This window comes from Ursus maritimus, unplaced genomic scaffold (genome assembly GCF_017311325.1).
Source record: "Ursus maritimus isolate PB19 unplaced genomic scaffold, ASM1731132v1 scaffold_5, whole genome shotgun sequence".
NCBI lineage: Eukaryota > Metazoa > Chordata > Mammalia > Carnivora > Ursidae > Ursus > Ursus maritimus.
Window position 1 is genome coordinate 3,260,019 of NW_024426663.1, and position 19,347 is coordinate 3,279,365.

Consider the following 19,347-nt stretch of genomic DNA (forward strand, 5'->3'; position numbering starts at 1 on the left):
TAAAATTGAAGCCACAGTGATATTTAAAATGTATCTTTTAAGTGAGTTGAGGGAGTGAGATTAAATTTAGGACACCAATTAATAATTGACTGTGTAGGTCTAGATTTGGAGAAAAATACTGGAGCCAGGGTTTTTAGGAGAAATGGAGAAAAAGGAGATATTTTACAGAAAGAATGGAAAGTAAAAAGGACTCAAACATAGGAGTTTGTGAGCGTCAAAGACACGTGATTTTCAGCTTGAGAGCAGGGAAATACCATTAGCATATAGAAAATCAAGAAGACACTTATCTGTGAGATAAGTTTTGTTTTATAACTTTGAAAAGGAGGGTGAAAATCTAAAACTGTCTGGAGAGCTAAGTGGTCAGGGCTAGGGTTATATATTTAAAAGTTACCTACTTAGGGGTGAGGATTATATATAATGAGTAATAATGATACAGGGCAGAAGCTGCAGATTTTTTTTTCCCTAAACGGCCAGATAGTATATATTTTAGATTTTGCTGACTAAGAGGCAGAATCAAAGATAAACTTGTAAAAAGAAAAAAAAAAAACACATTTAATCCAGAGACCATAAGAAAAACAGGTAGAAGGGCCAAATTTGGCCGACAGGCTGAATTTACCAATCTGTGACATAGGCTTCTTAAATATATTGACTATTGATCACAGTCATTCTTTTTAAATTAAAATTTGGAGATAGTCCATCAATTATTTCATTAAGTTAAAAAAATTCAGAGGTTTTTAGGTATTCTTTTTCTAGACAGGATCATAAAGTGTTTAAAAGATGAGGTTTTCTTTTAAATAAGTAAAGTTGCCACAAATTAATTAAGAAAGCTTAGCTTAATTGTTAATGACATACCAAAATTTGAGCTGATAATACAGCTTTAAATTTGAGAGGCTTCATAGTCAAGGAAACTTAGTTCAAGAAGTCTTTTAAAACTATTTTCTGTGTTAGATTTTTACACTGACACAAATCTAGAAATGATTTACTTGATCTTAGATTATTTTTTGGGTTACAGAAAATTTTACAAAATAAAAGCAATTGAGGTCCTATCCAACTGAAGGAACACATTTTACTTGCTATACCAGAGCTATATATCATTCCTTCTCCGGAATGTTTGTGCCCTGCTACCCATCATTTACTGAAGATTGGAAGTTGATTTTATTTTTTTACTTCTGACTTCTGAGAGCTTACATTAGTGCTACTCTTTCTTTCTTGATCTCTCAGGTTCATCTGCCTATAGAAGGAGGAACTCATTAACTAGTCTAGTTAATATATCATTACTATAACCATGAGTAATACATCACCATAAAGAAAAGTTATTTCTTACTAATTATCACTTCTTTCAGAAACAGACTAAAGTTTATTACTTTTTTGTTTCTCAAAAGTCAAGGCACAAAGGGAAATCTTTAAGGGGATTCTTGACCAGAATGGTTGATATGGTTGGAAGGGGCATTTAAGATTTATTTTCACCATTAATAAGTACAAGATAACTGTACTTTAAGAGTAGTTAAATGTAACCAAATTAACCAAAGTTAAATATAACCAAAAGTCATTTTCTGAGGTTCTTCATTAACCCTTTTATCACACCTTTTGGTTCCTAATCTATATATTCTCTTGCTCTGAAATTTATTTTGTGTTCACAGTTCTACCGAAGAACTTTAGTAAAGATTAGTCGTGCAGCTTTTTATGAATTTAAATCTACTTTCATTTTAAAGTCTTTCGTAGGGGTGCCTAGGTGGCTCAGTTGTTAAGTGTCTGCCTTCAGCTCAGGTCATGATCCCAGGGTCCTAGGATCAAACACCACATCAGACTCCCTGCTGGGCAGGGAGCCTGCTTCTCCCTCTGCTTACTGCTCCCCTGGTCATGCTTGCTCTCTGTGTCAAATAAATAAATAAAACCTTTAAAAATAAATAAATAAATAAATAGATAAATAAAGTCTTTTGTAAAAAAGGAAGGAAAAAATAGTTAAGCTTTTAAAACATGGTAATAGTGGAAATTTATTTAGAGAAAATGTCCCCAGTTGTCAGTATGTAATTAGAAAGTTGTTTTAGTCGGGTTGGATGAGTAATAAATCTATTATTATTTATTTCAGAAAGCATTTAATTTATGATTACCAAATTATATTTAAAATTTTATTTAGAAATAGGCCTAAAAAATAATGTTTATCTAAGCACCATGGAATTAATTACTTCAGTGAAGAAAATAATAAATTGATATTTCTGTAACTTGCCATATGCTTTATTCATCTGAAAAAGTTACCTTCTGTTGAATGTATTTATTTCTGTATTTACTTTTAAAATATTTTTTAAATTGACTTGACAGCTATGAAGCATGTGGACATCAGTCGTCCACTGTATACTGTGATGCCTCCAAATGACAAATGCACAAATAGTGACAGTTATTGTATTTCTGTTCTGAATTTGCAGTTCAGAATGCAGTGATGGAGAATGGTCTGCCTCTTTGCCTCATCGGTTTTCTGGTACAGAGAAAGATCAGTCGTCAAGTGATGAAAGCTGGGAGACTTTGCCAGGGAAAGATGAGAATGAACCTGAACTACAGAGTGATAGCAGTGGTCCTGAAGAAGAAAACCAAGAATTGTCTCTACAAGAAGGGTATGTTTTAACAGTGAGATTTATTATTTTTATGTGTATTGTCCGACAGTGGTATCCATCACATTCAGATGTTGTGTATACTGTTAATTGCATGTACAAGCCTTATGTAGGACCAGTAAATCCTACTGATTTTTTTCATTATTTTTACAAAGAACAATTAGATTGAAAATTCTAGTAATTTCATTATATTCTCTTGAGATTCAGTGTATATTTCCACTTCACGTTAAAGAAAACTTGGGCATTTGAAAGATTGTTTTGATTGAGTTAGGTGCGAGTGAATTAGAGTTGCCGTTGCTCTACAGTGGTGGTGATGGCAAGGAAAGGGACAGCCTCAAGAGGGAAATCAGTGATTTATCCACAGAAATGGAGAAGGTTACAAAAGTTGAAGTTTTAATATTTCTGTCTAATTGCATCCGATGATACCTCTGAAATCGGTGATTGCTGGTAAACACCTTTGTCTTTTCCTAACTTTAATGGGAATGCTCTAGTTACAGGGGTTGTCAGACTTACACTGTGAAGGGCTGGATAGTAAGTACTTTCAGCTTTGTGCACCAGTCTCTATTGCAGGCACTCAGTTCCTATGTTGTAGTGTAAAAGTAGCCATAGACAATATGTAAATGAACAGGTGTGGCTGTCTTCCAACAAAATTTTATTTATAAAAACATGTGGCAGGCTGGAAATAATCCAGGGGCATGGTTTACATCCCTTGCTCTAATATTTCCCAAGTAAGAATGATTCTGGCTTTTAGATTGATTTTACACACACACACAGTTTTTCTTTTTCCTAAATCACACTAGGGAAATATCCCTTATTATTTTATAGGTTTCTAGCAAGAATGTTTACCAAATTTTATTAAAAGTTTTTTAGCATCAGTGGAAATGATCGTAGTGATTTTTCACCTTTGACCTAATGATTATGAGGAATTATTTTGTTACTAGATTTCTTAATAGTTAACTCTGGCTTCTTGAAATAAACAACATGATCACATAGTCGTGGTTTGTTGTTTTAATGAGCTGCTGGATTCTGTTGGCTAATAGTTGACATAGGATTTTTACATAGAGATGCATAAGTGAGATTGTCTCTTTTTTTGTCTGGGTAGTGTGATACTTGCTTTGCTAAAACAATGTGTATGCTTTTTTTCCCAAGCCCTTTGATGTTTACCTTATTTATTCCTTTAAAGGTTATTTAAATATTTTACTTAAATAGCTTATTCTTTTAAAAGTTGTTAGTATTTTCTTGTGAAACCTAGGTTTGTGTTTTATTGTGAGGCAGTATCTGTTAATTTAAATGTTTTTTTCTAATAATTGGTTGGTTCTAATTTTTAGTCTCTCATGGAATCTAATTTGTTAGGTATATTTTCATAACTTTCAGCTTGGACTAATATTAAAATCTGTACTTCTCAAAAGGTATAAATTTCCAGCTTGAGATGAATTCCGTAAGGAGTAAAATATATTAGAAAATCTATAAAGAAAGAAATTTACAACTGCAATTGTTTTGACAGTGATTGAAAATGGTGGTTTTTTCCTCTTCTGATTTTATGTTTGATTTTCTTTAATCACTGTTACTTAGTTTACTAAGTATTATCAATTTTTTCATATGTAATTTGTGATGGTAATTATTCATTCAACAAATATTTATTGAGCATTTAATATGTACCAAGCATTGTGCTGGATCCTGGAATTAAATGAGCAAGACAAACTAAGATTCCAGCTTGAAGCTTACATTGTGGTGGGAGAGGCAGGTGTATTAAGCAAAATACACGCTTGGTGAATAACAAATTGTGATGATTACTGTGAAGGAAAGAAAACACTCATATGATAGAAAGTAACTGATAGGGACCTACATTAATTAGAGTGGCCAGGGAGTACTTCTGTCAGGATCTGACTTTTGAGCTGGGATCTAAAAGATAAGAATTAGCGGTTGAGGAAGAGCTTTCTGGGCAAAAGGAAAGGTAAGAGCAGAGGTGTTGCAAAGGAAAGGGCTTGATATGTAGGGAGGTAGTGGGGTTGAAGTGAATAAGTGAAAAGAAGAGTGATAGAAGATGAAGTGGGCAGGTACCAAACTATGCTGGATATATAGCATCTGGAATTTATTCATAGAGCAGGGAGATTTTAAGTGGAGAGTTAATTGCTTAATTGATCTGACACAGCTTCTTAAAAGATTCACTCTAGTTGCTCTCTCTCTGGAGATTGAATAAGAAAGGTATCAAAGTACAAAAGAGAGAAGAAAGTTGGGCTAGGCTGTTGGACGAGGGGATGGTAGTGAGGATTAAAAAAAGTAAACAGGTTTGAGAGTATTTCTGAGTTATAAATAATAGAAGGGATTGACTGTGAGATGAGGGAGAGTGAGGAATCAGTTATGGCTGGGTTTTTTGGTTGAGCATTGGGTAGTTGTTACTGTCCTTGACTGAGATGGGAAGGTCTGGGGAGAGGAATGGGAAGTAAGAGCTCTTTTTGGAAATTTTAAGTGCCAGTTACACATGCAGTGTAGATGATAAGTAGACTCTTGAATATTTAACTTTTAAGTTGAAGGGAAATGTTCCAGATTATAGTTATATATAGAAATATACGAGTATGAACAGAAACGTTTTTGGAAGTCATCAGTTACTTCCATTGATACCGTACAGTAATAAAGCCCAGTAATTCGTTTAAAAAAAATAAAAGTGTGGGGTGATGGGGACAGAACTAAAACACTGGACACCAATAGTTTTTAAGTTGAAAGGGGGAAGATCAAAGTTGAAGTGTATTGTTTGGGAGAGGGTTCAGAGTTAACTTTTGATGTAAGTTAAATTTGTATGGTAAAATTTCAAGGATAACCACCATAAGAGTATATATACTAGAAACCTGTAGATGAGGAAAAAAGGAATTAAGACATGGAAAAAGAATATTAAAAGTCAATCCAAATAAAAATAAAGGGGAAAAAATCATTAAAAAGGGAGAAAAACAGAGGGGTAAAAGTAAGATGGAACGAGTCCTGTAACAAATACAAATTGCCTAATCTCTGCTTGTAAAAGTCAAAGCTCCAAATCAGTTGGATTTATCTTTTTAAAGTTAAATGCTTTTTACGAAAGATACACTTAAAGCCTAGGTATACAGACAGATTGAAAGTAGAAGGATAGACAATGATGTTTCAGACAAATACAAAACAAGAATGAAATAGTTAAATTAACATTAGCAAAATAGATTTAAAGATGAAAAAGCATTATTGTAGAGAGTGAGAGGTCAGTAAGTAGTAAAATCCAGTTTACCAGTAAAATGTAGCAGCTTTAAACTTGAATGCACCTAATAAAATAGACTCAAAATATGTAAATCAAAATTTAACCAAGCTAGAGAATATTTACAAATTTACTGTCATATGGGGAGATTTTTAAATACCTTTCTCAATTACCTGTAGTTCGTGGATATAAAAAATTCATCATCTTTAGCAGATTTGAATAACTTATTTCAGCATGGTTTAATGAACGCTCCACCCTGTGGCTTACACAAACAAAAATCTGAGCATGTACTAGGCTGCAAAGCAGAGATTAACACAGTTCAGAGAATCAGTATACTGCAGACTATATTCTCTGACCACCATGCAGTTAACTTAGAAATAAATAACAAAAATATAAAAGTTTAAAAAATCCATACATTTTAAATTGTTCATCCTTCAAAATAACCAGTAGGACAAAAAAGAAATTATAATTGAAATCTAAATTGCTCTCTACTTACTGATAATGAGAGTACCACCACAATTAAAATTTGAGGGATACAGTGAAATTGGTAAAGGGAAATTTATCTTTCTAAATACTTAAGTTAGAAAAGAAGAAAACCTGAACATGGAAGAACTACGCATTTAACTTAAAATAGAAAAGGAATATTAAAATAAAGTAAGGAAATAGAATTATGAAAAATAAGAGCAAAACTCAGTAAGTTAGAAAACAGTTATGATAGAAAGGATCAAGGAAATCAGAAGGTAATACTTTGAAAAGATTAAGAGAAATATACAGTCCAGTTGGATAGTGAACAAGGAAATAAAGACAAGGCACAAATAAATAAAACTGAAATACAAAAGTGTACACAGCCATAAATACAATAAGGATTGGATAGAGTAAAAACAATACTGTGAACTTTGTACCAGTAAATTTGAAAACTTAGAAGTAATTGACAAATTCCCAGGAAAATAGAATTCACCAAAACTCATGGGAAGTCTGAATAATATTATAAGTATTACAGATATGTAATCAGTAGTTTAAAATCTTACTGTGGAGAAAACAACTAATCCAGATGGTTTAGAGCTAAATTGTCTTAAACTTAACTTTTAAGGATCATGTCACTCCACTCTGCAAGAGAACAGAAAAAGAGCTGTTTCTCCAAATCATTCTAAAAGGCTAGTATAACCCTAATACCAAAAGAGTATGTGAAGGAAAATATAAACCTGTGTCTTTCATTGGGGCACCTAGGTGGCTCAGTTGGTTAAGCATCTGCCTTCGGCTCAGGTCATAATCTCAGGGTCCTGGGATCGATTCCCACATTGGGCTCCTTGTTCAGTGAGGAGCCTGCTGCTTCCTCTCCTGCTCTCCCTGCTTGTACTCTGTCTGTCTGCATCAAATAGATAAAATCTTAAAACAAAAACAACAAAAACCCTATGTCTTTCATTACATACATGTCAAAATCCCAAACAGAATTAGAGATCTGAATTAGTAAGTATATATTTTTTGATAAAACTCAATTACAAATCTGAGTTTATTCCAGAAATGTAAAGGTGTTTTAATGTAGAGTACCTGTAAATGTCATTCACCACATTAATAGAATACAGGAGAAAATTCATACGATAGATTCTATAGATATAGGGAAAAAATCACTTAGTAATGTTCAGTACCTCAACATGATAAAAACTCAGAAACTAGGATCAGAACAGAATTTCCTTGACCTGATAAAAGGTAGCTACCAAAAAAAAAATCAGAAATCATTTTCAATAATGAAGCATTAACCCCCCCGCCCCTTAAAATCAGGAGCAAGACAAGCGTGCTCATAGCACCATTTCAGCAGCCATCGTGCATGGTAAAGGTCTTGGTGGGCATGATACGATGGGAAATTATTAAAGGACACAAAGACATAAAAAGAAGAGGAACTGAAAATAAAAAGGAAAGAAACTAGTGGAATATATTTATAGAATATAAATTGTTAATGTGCGGGATATAAAGATCTAGAAATCAGGAAGAAAAACTGACAGTCTAATGGCAAAATGTTCAAAATATTGAGCAGATAATTCACTAAAGAGGAAATATTAATGGTGAGTAAAAATATCAAAAGGTTCGTAGATCATTAGTAATCAAGGGAGTATACATTAAGATCAGAAGGTGGTGTCATTTTTTTATCTACCCATCAGATTAGCAAACACTAAGAAATTTGACAATGGTAGGTGTTTTGGAGGATATGAATGCTTGTTGAAGTGTGAAGGAGGTCACATGCACTGAAATCATGTAATAATTTTACAATTTGCATGGTAGACTATCAGCTGTATCACTTTTTAAGTGTATACTCTGGAGAAACTTCCCCATGTGGCCCAGGAGTTGTGTACAAGAGTGTTCGTTAGAGTATTTTTCATGAAAGCTATAAAATTGGATATTACCCAAATATTCAGTGGAGAAAAGTTAGTGGTGTACTCATGCATGGAGTTTTAGACAGCATTGGGAATGCGTGAGCCACACTTACATGCAAAAACACGAATCTTAGTGCTGAATGAAAACAGCTGTTTCTGGAAAAATAATGTATATGATGTCTGTTTCACAAAGCTTAAAAACAAGCAGAAGTTAAATATCTTGTTTAAGTATACAAAACTAGTGAAAACTTGTTTTAAAAAACAGTGGAATGACAGTGGCATCCAGATAGTACTTTTCTCTGGAGGGCAAGGCCAAGGAGATAGGATAGGTGCGGGGTACAAGGTGTGTGCTAGTCAGTGATAATATTCTAGTTCCTGGTTTGGGTGGTGGGTTTATGGATGTTCAGTAGAATATGCTTTATAATTTAAATAGATGGTATATATTTTACATTTGGGGGGGAAAATTAAAAAATAAAGGGAATTAAAGGTGAGAGAGTAGAGATAGTCACCATACCTAATTCTTCACAAAGGGAAGGAGCCACAGATGGATGTTGGGCCTAGGAAAATGTCCTCACCCCCAAAAACTGGAAGCATGATTGTTTGCTTATAGAATGTTCCAGAGGAGAATAACTGACTAATAATTAGAGGAAAGATAAAGTGAAGTCCTTGAGAAGATGAGGAGGGTTCCGATCCACATCTAAGGAGAGGGCCTTTAGGAACAGAGACTTCCATTGTAACTAATGGGAAGGTGTAGGTAGGTTCTCTAGTGGGAAGAAAAGATAGTCTCTAGTGACTTCATTATTCTTGTTGTTACTAGATAGTGAGAGTGGGTAGGATAGGACAATTGTGAAATTGAAGGAAAGAAGAAAAGGTGGAAAAGAGGCTTTCAGAAAGCTAGACAACAAACTTATTAGGTAAACATTGAATAATTGCTGGACAGTATTGCATGTCCATTTAAAATTAGTATTTTTGAATTTAAATTAGTATATCACACTTGTGTATTTTTCTTTAAGTTTTTCCTGCTGTTTTGGTGACTTTACAAACTTTTTACATAAATATTCTAAAAATGTTTTAATGAAAATTTAATGTTTTGCCTTTCCTTTTAACACTGAATTTATTAGAATAAAGAAACAGTTCTTCAAATTAGGTGCTGGGGTTCCTTCTTTGTGACTGGATGACATAGAACAGGGTACCAGTGATTTTGTAAGCTATAATTCCTTTTGAGGCTTTTTTGACTTTTAATTCAAATTTTAGTTACTTCCCTTTGTACTTTAATTCCAAGATAGGGATTTGAAATCTTGAAAAATTTGCTATACAATTAGAATTATTAAAAATGAGCTTATGCCTCAAGCTTAGCAACTACTTAACATGTGTCTTGACTTATAAAATGAAAACCAGTTAATTAAATACCAGTTAATTAGAAATGCTTATTATGCTGTCCAGGATTTTATAAAGTTTCTTATAATATAGATTATTTCATGAAAGCCTCAGCCCTTTAAAATGTTGGCGTTAACCCAAAGGTTTAAATTTTGTGCTGCAAATAATGGATACTCAAATTGCTGATCAGTTACCTAAAGGAAACCGCTCAGAATGTAAAATCAGAGTAGTTAGTATTTTCAGAGGTCTTATCTGCCTTTCATTTTCTTTATTTCTCAGAAAATTCTATGATGCATGGTTATATAATAGCATATTCTAAAATTGGAAGTTCTTTAAAATATTCCATATTGGCTTATAAATTATTTTGATAATTTTAATATTGCTATTCACATGTCATTAAATTTAGTTTCTATTATTGAGGAATGGGGATTTTTAATCATATATCATAAAGGGAACATCACTCTATTTATCTGAAGCTTTGAGTTAAAGCATAGCCTTTTCATCAAGAGATTCGATGATGCTGATGGTCTTCTAGGATTTTTACTGGGAATAGGTTGTGGGGATACATTTTAAAGCATTCTCAGCTTCCTCTCATGGCAGCAGCATTCACTTCCTCCAGGCTGTGCTGGAAGTGCTCAAAAGGAAAGGACAACTTGGCAATTTCCCTTCCCAGTTGAAATACCTGTGACTTTAGTTGTGGTTGTGGTAGGCATAGGCTTCTACATCTTCCACCTACTGGAATCCTTTTTTAGAATTGACCGTTTGGAGACATGATTAGATAATTCGTCTTTTTAAACCTCATAAATTACTGTGTAACGTGATAATGGCATTTTATTAATTTTTGAATTACCAAAATGAAGAAAGGACATTGAAGGTCGAAATTTTTGTGACTGTGTTACATATGGTATGTCTGGCGTGTGTGTAAATGTGTATGTATAAGGAGAGAGAAAGAAGACTGAAATATTGCTTTGAATATATTCAAGAGTTCTGAAGCGTTTAAACTTACATTATATGCTTACATTCCCACAGGGATATTTGTTTCTTTGTTAGGTCACAAAATGAAAGATACTTTTGACCCTATTGTTCAGAATCTTTTTTTTTTTTTTTTTTTTTTTTGGTAAAGAGCAAAGTTCCTTTTGTTACAGTATCAAGCCAACTCTGGCCCAGCACAGTGCCACTCTTCTACCCTGGTAAATTTTATGTTAACTGGTAAGAAGTGATGTGAACTTTAGGTAACATACTGAAAGTGTATACCATATACTACTTATTTTCTATTTCTATGACTACATTATTATGAGTCATTAAAGACAGAATCAAATGTTTAAGCAAAATATGTAGCCAAGAATCCCTTTTATAGTAAAAGAGTATTAATGATGTGTTATAAATTATCTGTATTCAGAATAATTTCTTATTTTAGGTTTATTCTTCTTTGAATTAAAAAAACATATTTATTTCTTATATTGAATCATTTTCACCAGTATATTTGAGTTCTGTGTTCTATCTCTGAGTACAGAGTGTAGTGACTGAGTTATTTTGATGTCTGTATGATAGGAAAAAGAAAAGCATTTTTTGTACCAGTACACTAGAAATAACAGAAATTTCCAAGGGCTATTCCAGCTTAATCCCCAGATTATTTGTTTTTTAAAAGATTGTTTTTCAAGGCTTTATTGTTAACATTTGCAACACAAATAGAGTACCTCTTGAGTGCCAAGCACTTGCTACAAGGGGGTGAAGCTACAATGATGACAGACAGCACTGTATGCCTTTGGAAAACTCCCAGTCTGGGAGAAGACAGGTGAGTCACAGGAAAGTTTTTAAAACAGTGTGGTGACTGCTTTCATAAAGGTATAAACAAAAAACTGTTGCTTAAGGATTTTTGATTTTGTATTTTAAATCCACTTTGGGTTTCATTTTTCATTGGACCTAATTATAATGCATAAAAGGAAAATATCCATTATCTTTATATGTTAGATAGTAAACCTTCAACAAATTAAGCATTTTTTGTTATGCTAATTTCTCTGATTTTACTAGAGAGATGATATTAGATACTGAATCTTACAAACCTGTTATTTTTGAAGTGTTGCTTAGGACCTGAGATTAAAGAAACATTTATGGGTTTAGGTGTTACTACTTCTGTGTCTTTAAAATGTCTTGGTTCGTATATGTAGGCATCATCTACATCTCTTTCATAAATGTTTTTATCCCCAAAGTTAAATCTGCACATTAGAATGAATAGAATTCTAATTAGAACTGCTCTTGAAATACGTTATTATATAATATTATTTTTCTTCATAAAATCAAACTAAAATTCATCTTTGTCAAAACTATGCTGTAATAATCAATCTCCTTTTGACATACTAAATGGCATTTTCTGTTAAAAAAGTATAATATAAATAATATAAATAAGAAAATCCTACCAGTATAATTTTCTGTTATAAATTCATAAAGTACCTTTTGTTCAGTTATTGCAGCCTTGGCTTCTCTTTCTCATGTAGTATAATTAATTCTTCTCAATTTGATCTTTGTGTCCATACTTCTGGTGTTTTGACATTTCTTTAATATGTAAGTTGTGTAATTTAACAATATTGTCTGTGGCTTCTAGGTTTTACATCATGGTTACAATGACACAGATTTTTGTAAAAATTTCATGATTCTTCTAATACTTTTATTGTTTTAGAAATGGTGGTGAGGTGCACGTGCATTTTTAAAATGTAGATTTGAAACATGTTAATGAGTAAATAATGACAAAATTTAACCTCCTTCCCTCCAGGTGAATACTCAGTTGTCCTAATATCATTTATTGAATAATTATTTTTTCTGTTGCTTTGAAATGCTTTTTTTCTCTTCCTTGTTTTGTTTATCTATACCGTTGGTCTGTCTGTCCCTGTTCCTGTGAGCTTATTTTCTAGTGGGAGAAAGACTAACAGTAAGTAAGAAAATGATAAGTAGAAGTAAGTTCTGTAATGAAAATAAGCAGAGTTATGTGGTAAGTGACTGGACAGCTACTTAAAATGAGTGGTTAAGACAGGCCTTTCTGAGGAGCTGACATTTACTTTGACCTGAATATCAAGGAGGGAATGGCTGTGCAAAAATCTGGTAAAAGTACATTTCAGGTAGAGAAAATGGCTTCAAGGTGGAAATGATTTCCATGTGTTCCAAAGGTAGAAAGAGTAATAGGAATATAGTAAATAGAGGGAAGAGTGGTCAGAGGTAACAGTTGGAGAAGAGGGCCAAGGAGAAAGCATGTATAATGTAGGGATTTGTAGGCCAGGCTGAAGAATTTGGACTTTATTTTAACTGTGAAGGGAAACTACTTAAGAGCAGTGTTTATTTTTATGTATGTATGTATGTATGTATGTATGTATGTATTTAGAGAGCATACATGAACAGGAGTGGGGTGTGGGTAGGAGCAGCGGGGGGGGGTGAGAATCTTAAGCAGGTTCCACGAGGAGCCCAATTCGGCGCTCAGTCTCACAACCCTGAGATCATACCTGAGATGAAATCAACAGTCAGATGCTTAACTGACTGAGCTACGCAGGCACCCTCAAAAGCAGTGTTTAAAAATTAAAATTGTCTAGAATGAATTTTTCTTATTTTTCTTCTGCATGAAGAGGAAATGTGGGAGCATAGGTAATTTGTATGTCAAATAAATAGGTTCTTAGGTAATTGGGAGCTATTTCTTACATACATATGACAAATTTGCTTACCTTTTAAATAACTTTACAGTTAAAGAAATCAGACTTTTAGAATCACGTAAGTACCAAGACTTTAGAACTCAAAGAATAAAGAGTCTATTTGCACTAAATAGAACTCTTTTTAGAGAACAAGTTTATGTTTTAAAATAATGCTTTTTCTTCCCTCAAAATGTTTGTATTAGGGAACAGACATCCTTGGAAGAGGGCGAGATTCCTTGGTTACAGTACAATGAAGTTAATGAAAGCAGCAGTGATGAGGGAAATGAGCCTGCCAATGAATTTGCACAGCCGGAAGCTTTCATGCTGGATGGAAACAATAATCTTGAGGATGACTCCAGTGTAAGTGAAGACTTAGATGTGGACTGGAGGTATGTAACACAGTGGTATTACCATGCTTGATTGTTCATTGAGCAGAATTTGTTCATGGTTCTAAATTATGAACACTGTATCTCGAATCTCTGAAGTGTTCTCATTTTCCCATCTGTCAGTCTTCCTCTTCAGAGCTCATTCTGGATGTCACTTCCTACAGACTCCCTCCTACCTACCCCAGGCAGTGACCTCTTTTCCTCTTTGACCTTTGGCTCTCTTGAAGCCCACCTTATATCCTGGTTATTTATAAATTCATGGTTTGAGGCTTCGAACTTTTAAATTTAGCTGTATATGCTAAATATAGCACTTCTTATAATCCTTTTTAAAAAAAAGTCCTTAATAAATACTACTTGAAGAATTCAAAACCCCTGATTGAATCAGAAGAATCAAAAGAATATTGTTACCCTTCTCTGTACGCAAAATATGGAAAATATAATTGTACCTTCCCAGATATGCTGAAAGTATTCAGTTTACTTTATGCTGACAAAAAATAATGAACTTCAAATAAAAGAAGCTTATAAATTAAGTGGATTATAGTGGATTATATTGCTGTGTCTCATGATATAATGGTCAGAATTGAATTATTTTGGTTTATGGTTAGATTTATCTTTCAAATGTGCAGCAGACCTCTGGAAGCGGGTAGTTACTGAGATGTAGAAAGGATATATGGTCCAACTAATCTCTTCTGTGACTTTTTCTGGAGAAAATACGGCTTGGTGCTACCTTTGTTTCCATCTCTACACAGATACATTTTTAAGAATTTGTTTTGTTTTTCTAGTTAAAATTCCATTACAGAAAATTTAGAAGAATAAAGATAAGAAAAACTCATTCATATCCCCTGATAACTACAGATTTCTGGAACTTATGTTTTTGAGTCCTCCTTTGTATCTTCTCTGTCTCTTTCTCTATGTGTAGCTAGTTCTTTGTGCTTCTCCACATTGTTCCAGTTATGAAACTCAGCATCTCCTTGAAATCCTCCTTACTGTTTCCTATTCTCACTTCCCAGGGCGAAAAAAGATTATATGTGCAAAGCAGACTTTCAGTGACCATTTTGTGGAAGTAGGAAGTGGTGTTTCCTCACAGCCACACAAACAGTTTGTAATTACATCCTAAGCATTCCTGGCTCCAGAACCCATGTTCTGGCTTCCCATACTTTATGGGAAAGCAGTGGCTCACCTGGCCCTGGTCTTGTTGATCTTGGTGCTCCTACCTCTTCCGCCTCTCTCATATCTGCCTGTTACCCTCTTTCTGAACTCCTTGTGATGCTGCTGTCTTCTGTCTCCATTATGCAAAGTCATTCCTCATAATGCTCAGCAGATGACAGAATTGTCGATTTAGTTAGCATCGTCTGTGCATGTTGGGAGGCAATTATGGTTTAATAGGAAGAAATGTTTTCTTTTGCACATTTTCAAAATTTTATGAAAATCATTTTTTATAGCTCCATTATGTAGATGCTCTAGTCTATAGTTGCACTAAAATTTAATTGGTCATTTCCCCATTGAAATACTACAGTGAACCTTTCCCCTCATAGAACTTGTTCTGTATTTCAGGTTATTTCTTTAGGGCAGTTTAATAGAGGTGACATTACTGAGATAAGTAGTATTTATTAAGATCTTGATATATATTTCTAAATAACTTTCAAAAAAGGTTGTACTACATAAAAATTTGAAGAAATAATTGAGGTATTTCTTGAATATAATTTTTAAACTAGAAAACTTTTTATTTTTGGTTCTAATTCACTGATGATCTTTCTGGACATGGCTGTTGTAAGATTTTAGAGATGTTGCTGATCGTTCCCAAATTTGGGGAGCTTCAAAGTAGTTGTTTTGTTTTTAATACAGAAAGCATTTTAGCATTGATTTTTTTAAGACAAAATCCTGAAGGTTACTGTTTTGACTTTTATGTAAATGTGGCAACACCTCATTATTTGCTATATTAATTTATGTGGCAGTCACTACAGGTTGATAAAGTGAAAATATAATTTGATTTTCCTATTAAAATAGCATCATTTTGACAACTAAAAGGAAAAGCCGTGGCTAACAGCAGCAGTTCTTCTCTCTAAAGCCAAAATTTAATGTATTTTTTTGTTTTAGCACAGCTTTAACAAAAAGTTAAACTTTTTGATCCTTTATTCTAATTTAAAAGAAAATGGAAAAAATCCTCTATAAAGTTTATTTGTTTTGATGATGTCATAGAAGTGTTGTAAAATACTCAAACTAGTGTGTTGGGAGTTGATTTCAGATAAAGACAAATCCCAACTGTACCATTTATTTATTTTTTGATAACTATTAAACCTCCCTATCTTCCTATAAGAAACTGGGGTTATAATTTATTAACCTAAGATTGTGGGAAATTAATTCCCTGTGGATATGACCATGAATTTTTTAAACAATTTTGATATTACTTCAAGCATACAGAAAAGTGGCAAAAATAATGCAAAGAATTTCCATATGTTCTTCACTAATATTCCCTAAATGTTAACATTTACCACATTTGTGTTATTCTCTTTCCTTTCTTTCTCTATATTTATGGTATTTTTTTTCCCCACCATTTATAAGTTGCAAACAAGGTGCCTTTTTACCCATAGTCTAGACTGAAGTCCTGAAGAACAAGAACATTTTCTTATATTAGAAAGTAAAATCCTCAAAATCAGGAATTAACACTGATAACAATTCTGTTCTTTACAGATATTATTCAGATGTCTGTAGTTGTCCTGCCAATGCCATTAGAAATTTTTTTTCCTAGTCCAACCAAGATCACTCATTGTTCTTGCTTAACATGTTTCTTCAGTCACTTTTAGTCCGGAAAATTTCCTCAGTTTTTCTTTGTCTTTCATAACCTTGACATTTTTGAAAAGTATAGGCCATTTATTTTGCTGAATGTCTCTTAGATTTGATGTCGTGATTAGATTCGAGTTACAGATTTTTAGCAGGAACACCATAGAAATGATATTTTGTTTCTCTTAGTTCATGTCAGAAGGCACGTGTTGCCAGATTGTCCCATTACTGGTGATGTTAATTCTCATCAGTTGGTTAAGGTGTTATCTTTCAGATTTCTTCACTATACTGTTGCCATATTTTTAAATAAATAATCGGCATCTTGTGGGAAAATACGTTAAAACTATGTAAATAACTTCTTTCTTCTCAAACTACCAAACTTCCGTCTACTAGTTTTAGTATCATTTGTGATTTTTGTCTGAAACATTTATTAACCATGGTGATTGCTGAATGAATGACACTAGAATTTTTAATATTAGCTGATTATTTTGCAGTGATCAAATTTACAAGTAGATAATTCTGCTTTGAATGTCTAGCTTTGTTTAGAGAAGAAAAGAATTAGGAGATAGTGACTCTTAACCATTTGGAGTTTTCTGCAGAGAAAAAGTGGACATAGTTTGTGTTGCTTCAGCAGGCAGAACTAGAGCACTTACTTCAGTAAGTCAGGCTTCTTGCTGTTTCTTGAATGCCTACTCTGGTGCCATCTCTGTGCTAGGCATGTGTATGCATCGACTCATTTAATTTGTTTTATAGATGAAGAAACAGAGTAACAGTTAAATACAGTTTTCACATGGCTGAACTCTGACTCAGTTAAATGTGGAGTTAAGTCCCTATTTTGACTCCAGGTCTCTTCCTCTTTGCAGTATATCTCACTGCACAACGCTAGTTCTAGTGTTACAGGGAAGGTTGGATTCACTAATTTGTAGTTTAAAATTTTTTTTTTTTTTAAGATTTTATTTATTTATTTGACAGAGATAGAGACAGCCAGCGAGAGAGGGAACACAAGCAGGAGGAGTGGGAGAGGAAGAAGCAGGCTCATAGCAGAGGAGCCTGATGTGGGACTCGATCCCATAACGCCGGGATCATGCCCTGAGCCGAAGGCAGACGCTTAACTGCTGTGCCACCCAGGCGCCCCTGTAGTTTAAATTTTAATTTTATAATCTGTGATTATATGAGAATTTTTCTTTGTACTATGTGGTGTCTGCTAATCTTTAAATACTGAGCTTTAATCTTCGTAAGAATACTTTTGTATCTTTTGGCAATAGATTTGTAATTTTAATGATGGCACAAAAGTTGGCATCAAAATTATTTTGAGCTAGTGTGTATAACTGGATGTTCCTGACTGTATTCGACTTCTCATAGGAACACAGAAGTCAACAGAAGTTTGCCTTTAGGTAGACAAAATAAGCTCCGTTTTGGAGATACTGGATTTGAGGTGGTGGGAGTTAATCGAGTTAAAGTGCCCCACAGAAAACTAAAAATGTAGGTCAAGAGCTGAAGAGGGTTAGGAATTAGGTGAAGGTTTAAGAATTAACCTACAGAGAGGATAACTGAGGAAATGGACTTGAATATAATTTCCAAGGAGGCAAGATTAAAAAGAAGAGGACTGAGGACATACTATGGTTTCCAAATTTTGAAGTATATGGTATTTCCAAGACTAGAGGAAAAGGAGGAATCTATGTATGTCTAGGGCTGGAGGAAGGAGATTAGGACCAGAATAAAACTTATTTTCTTTAAGGGGATTATAGTCCTTTAGTAAAAAAAAAAAGATAATAAAAATGAGAAGTTAAGAGCTAACTATTTTTCAAACTGAGTAATGACAGAGGAGGCCTACTTCTCAGGAGAATAGAAGAGAGATTAAAGAGAAAGACTTGAGAAAATAAAATATTGTTTAAGGCCTAAGTAATTAAGCAGTACAAGGAGAAAAAGAGGCTTTGACTAATGATAGAATTGAAATAAATGCAGTAATTGTCTTTACCATGTTCTCATGTAAATTTAGGTTGGCATCTCAAACCAACAGAAGGGGAAATATATGGGAAAGAATTAAGAGGGGAAAAAGTACTACCTTTATTGCAGCCCTAAGCAATCCCCAGAGTTAGAACTAGAAACGTAAGAATTTTCCTATAAATTTTGTGTTCTAGTAAGCTAGGAGAGGTAGTGGTATCCTAACTCCTCATGCTTAGTATTTCACTTTTCTGTTGGGTTCTTCCTGCCCCTCACCACACAAGATTTATAATAAAGTATTTTATTTCTTTTAAAATATTTTTATATTAAAATATTATTAAATATTTAATATTTTCTGCTTATACTATGTTTATTGGCTTATTGGAATGCTAATATAATTATATCTTCATAAAGATTTCCCAAATCATGTTTATATATTTTTTTCAGCCTGTTCGACGGCTTTGCAGATGGACTAGGAGTTGCTGAAGCGATTTCTTACGTGGATCCTCAGTTCCTCACCTACATGGCACTGGAAGAACGCTTAGCCCAGGCTATGGAGGTATTTTAGGGACTCTTGCTGATGCCCATATATAAGTTGGTGGGATGCAAAATTATAAAAATTAAAAGTTTTTTTAACTGCTTTTAAGAAAAGGTGAATAATTTTTCATCAGTAACATTTACTGAATGGTGATTGCCACTAGTGTATGTATATAAATCACTCTAGACATTCTGCCAATTTGCCTAGAATTTGCAGTATTTCCTAGTTAGTGCAGAATAGAAAATGTTTTGCTTACATTTAGAAAATACACTTTTCCTTTCTTGAATTATCTGGGTCTGTGAATCTGAGTATTTTATATACACACACACAGGTATATTTGTGAAATGAGGTGGAAGATTTTTAAGGATATATTACAAATCACTTCTCTTTTTTTGTCCTCATGGCTTCTTTATACTACCTTGCTGCTTTACGAAGTTAGAAATTTTACTCCCATT

General features: G+C 33.5%; 1 protein-coding gene across 2 annotated transcripts in view; it reads left to right on the plus strand.

Moving 5' to 3' along the window:
- PJA2 (praja ring finger ubiquitin ligase 2) overlaps nucleotides 1-19,347 on the plus strand; it is a 75,537-nt gene that overhangs the window by 38,324 nt on the left and 17,866 nt on the right. For both annotated transcript variants that reach the window (XM_040621983.1, XM_008704922.2), the window contains exons 5-7: nucleotides 2,424-2,609; nucleotides 13,447-13,632; nucleotides 18,802-18,913. In XM_040621983.1, the coding sequence (XP_040477917.1) occupies nucleotides 2,424-2,609; nucleotides 13,447-13,632; nucleotides 18,802-18,913 (484 nt within the window). The remainder of the gene's footprint in view (nucleotides 1-2,423; nucleotides 2,610-13,446; nucleotides 13,633-18,801; nucleotides 18,914-19,347) is intronic.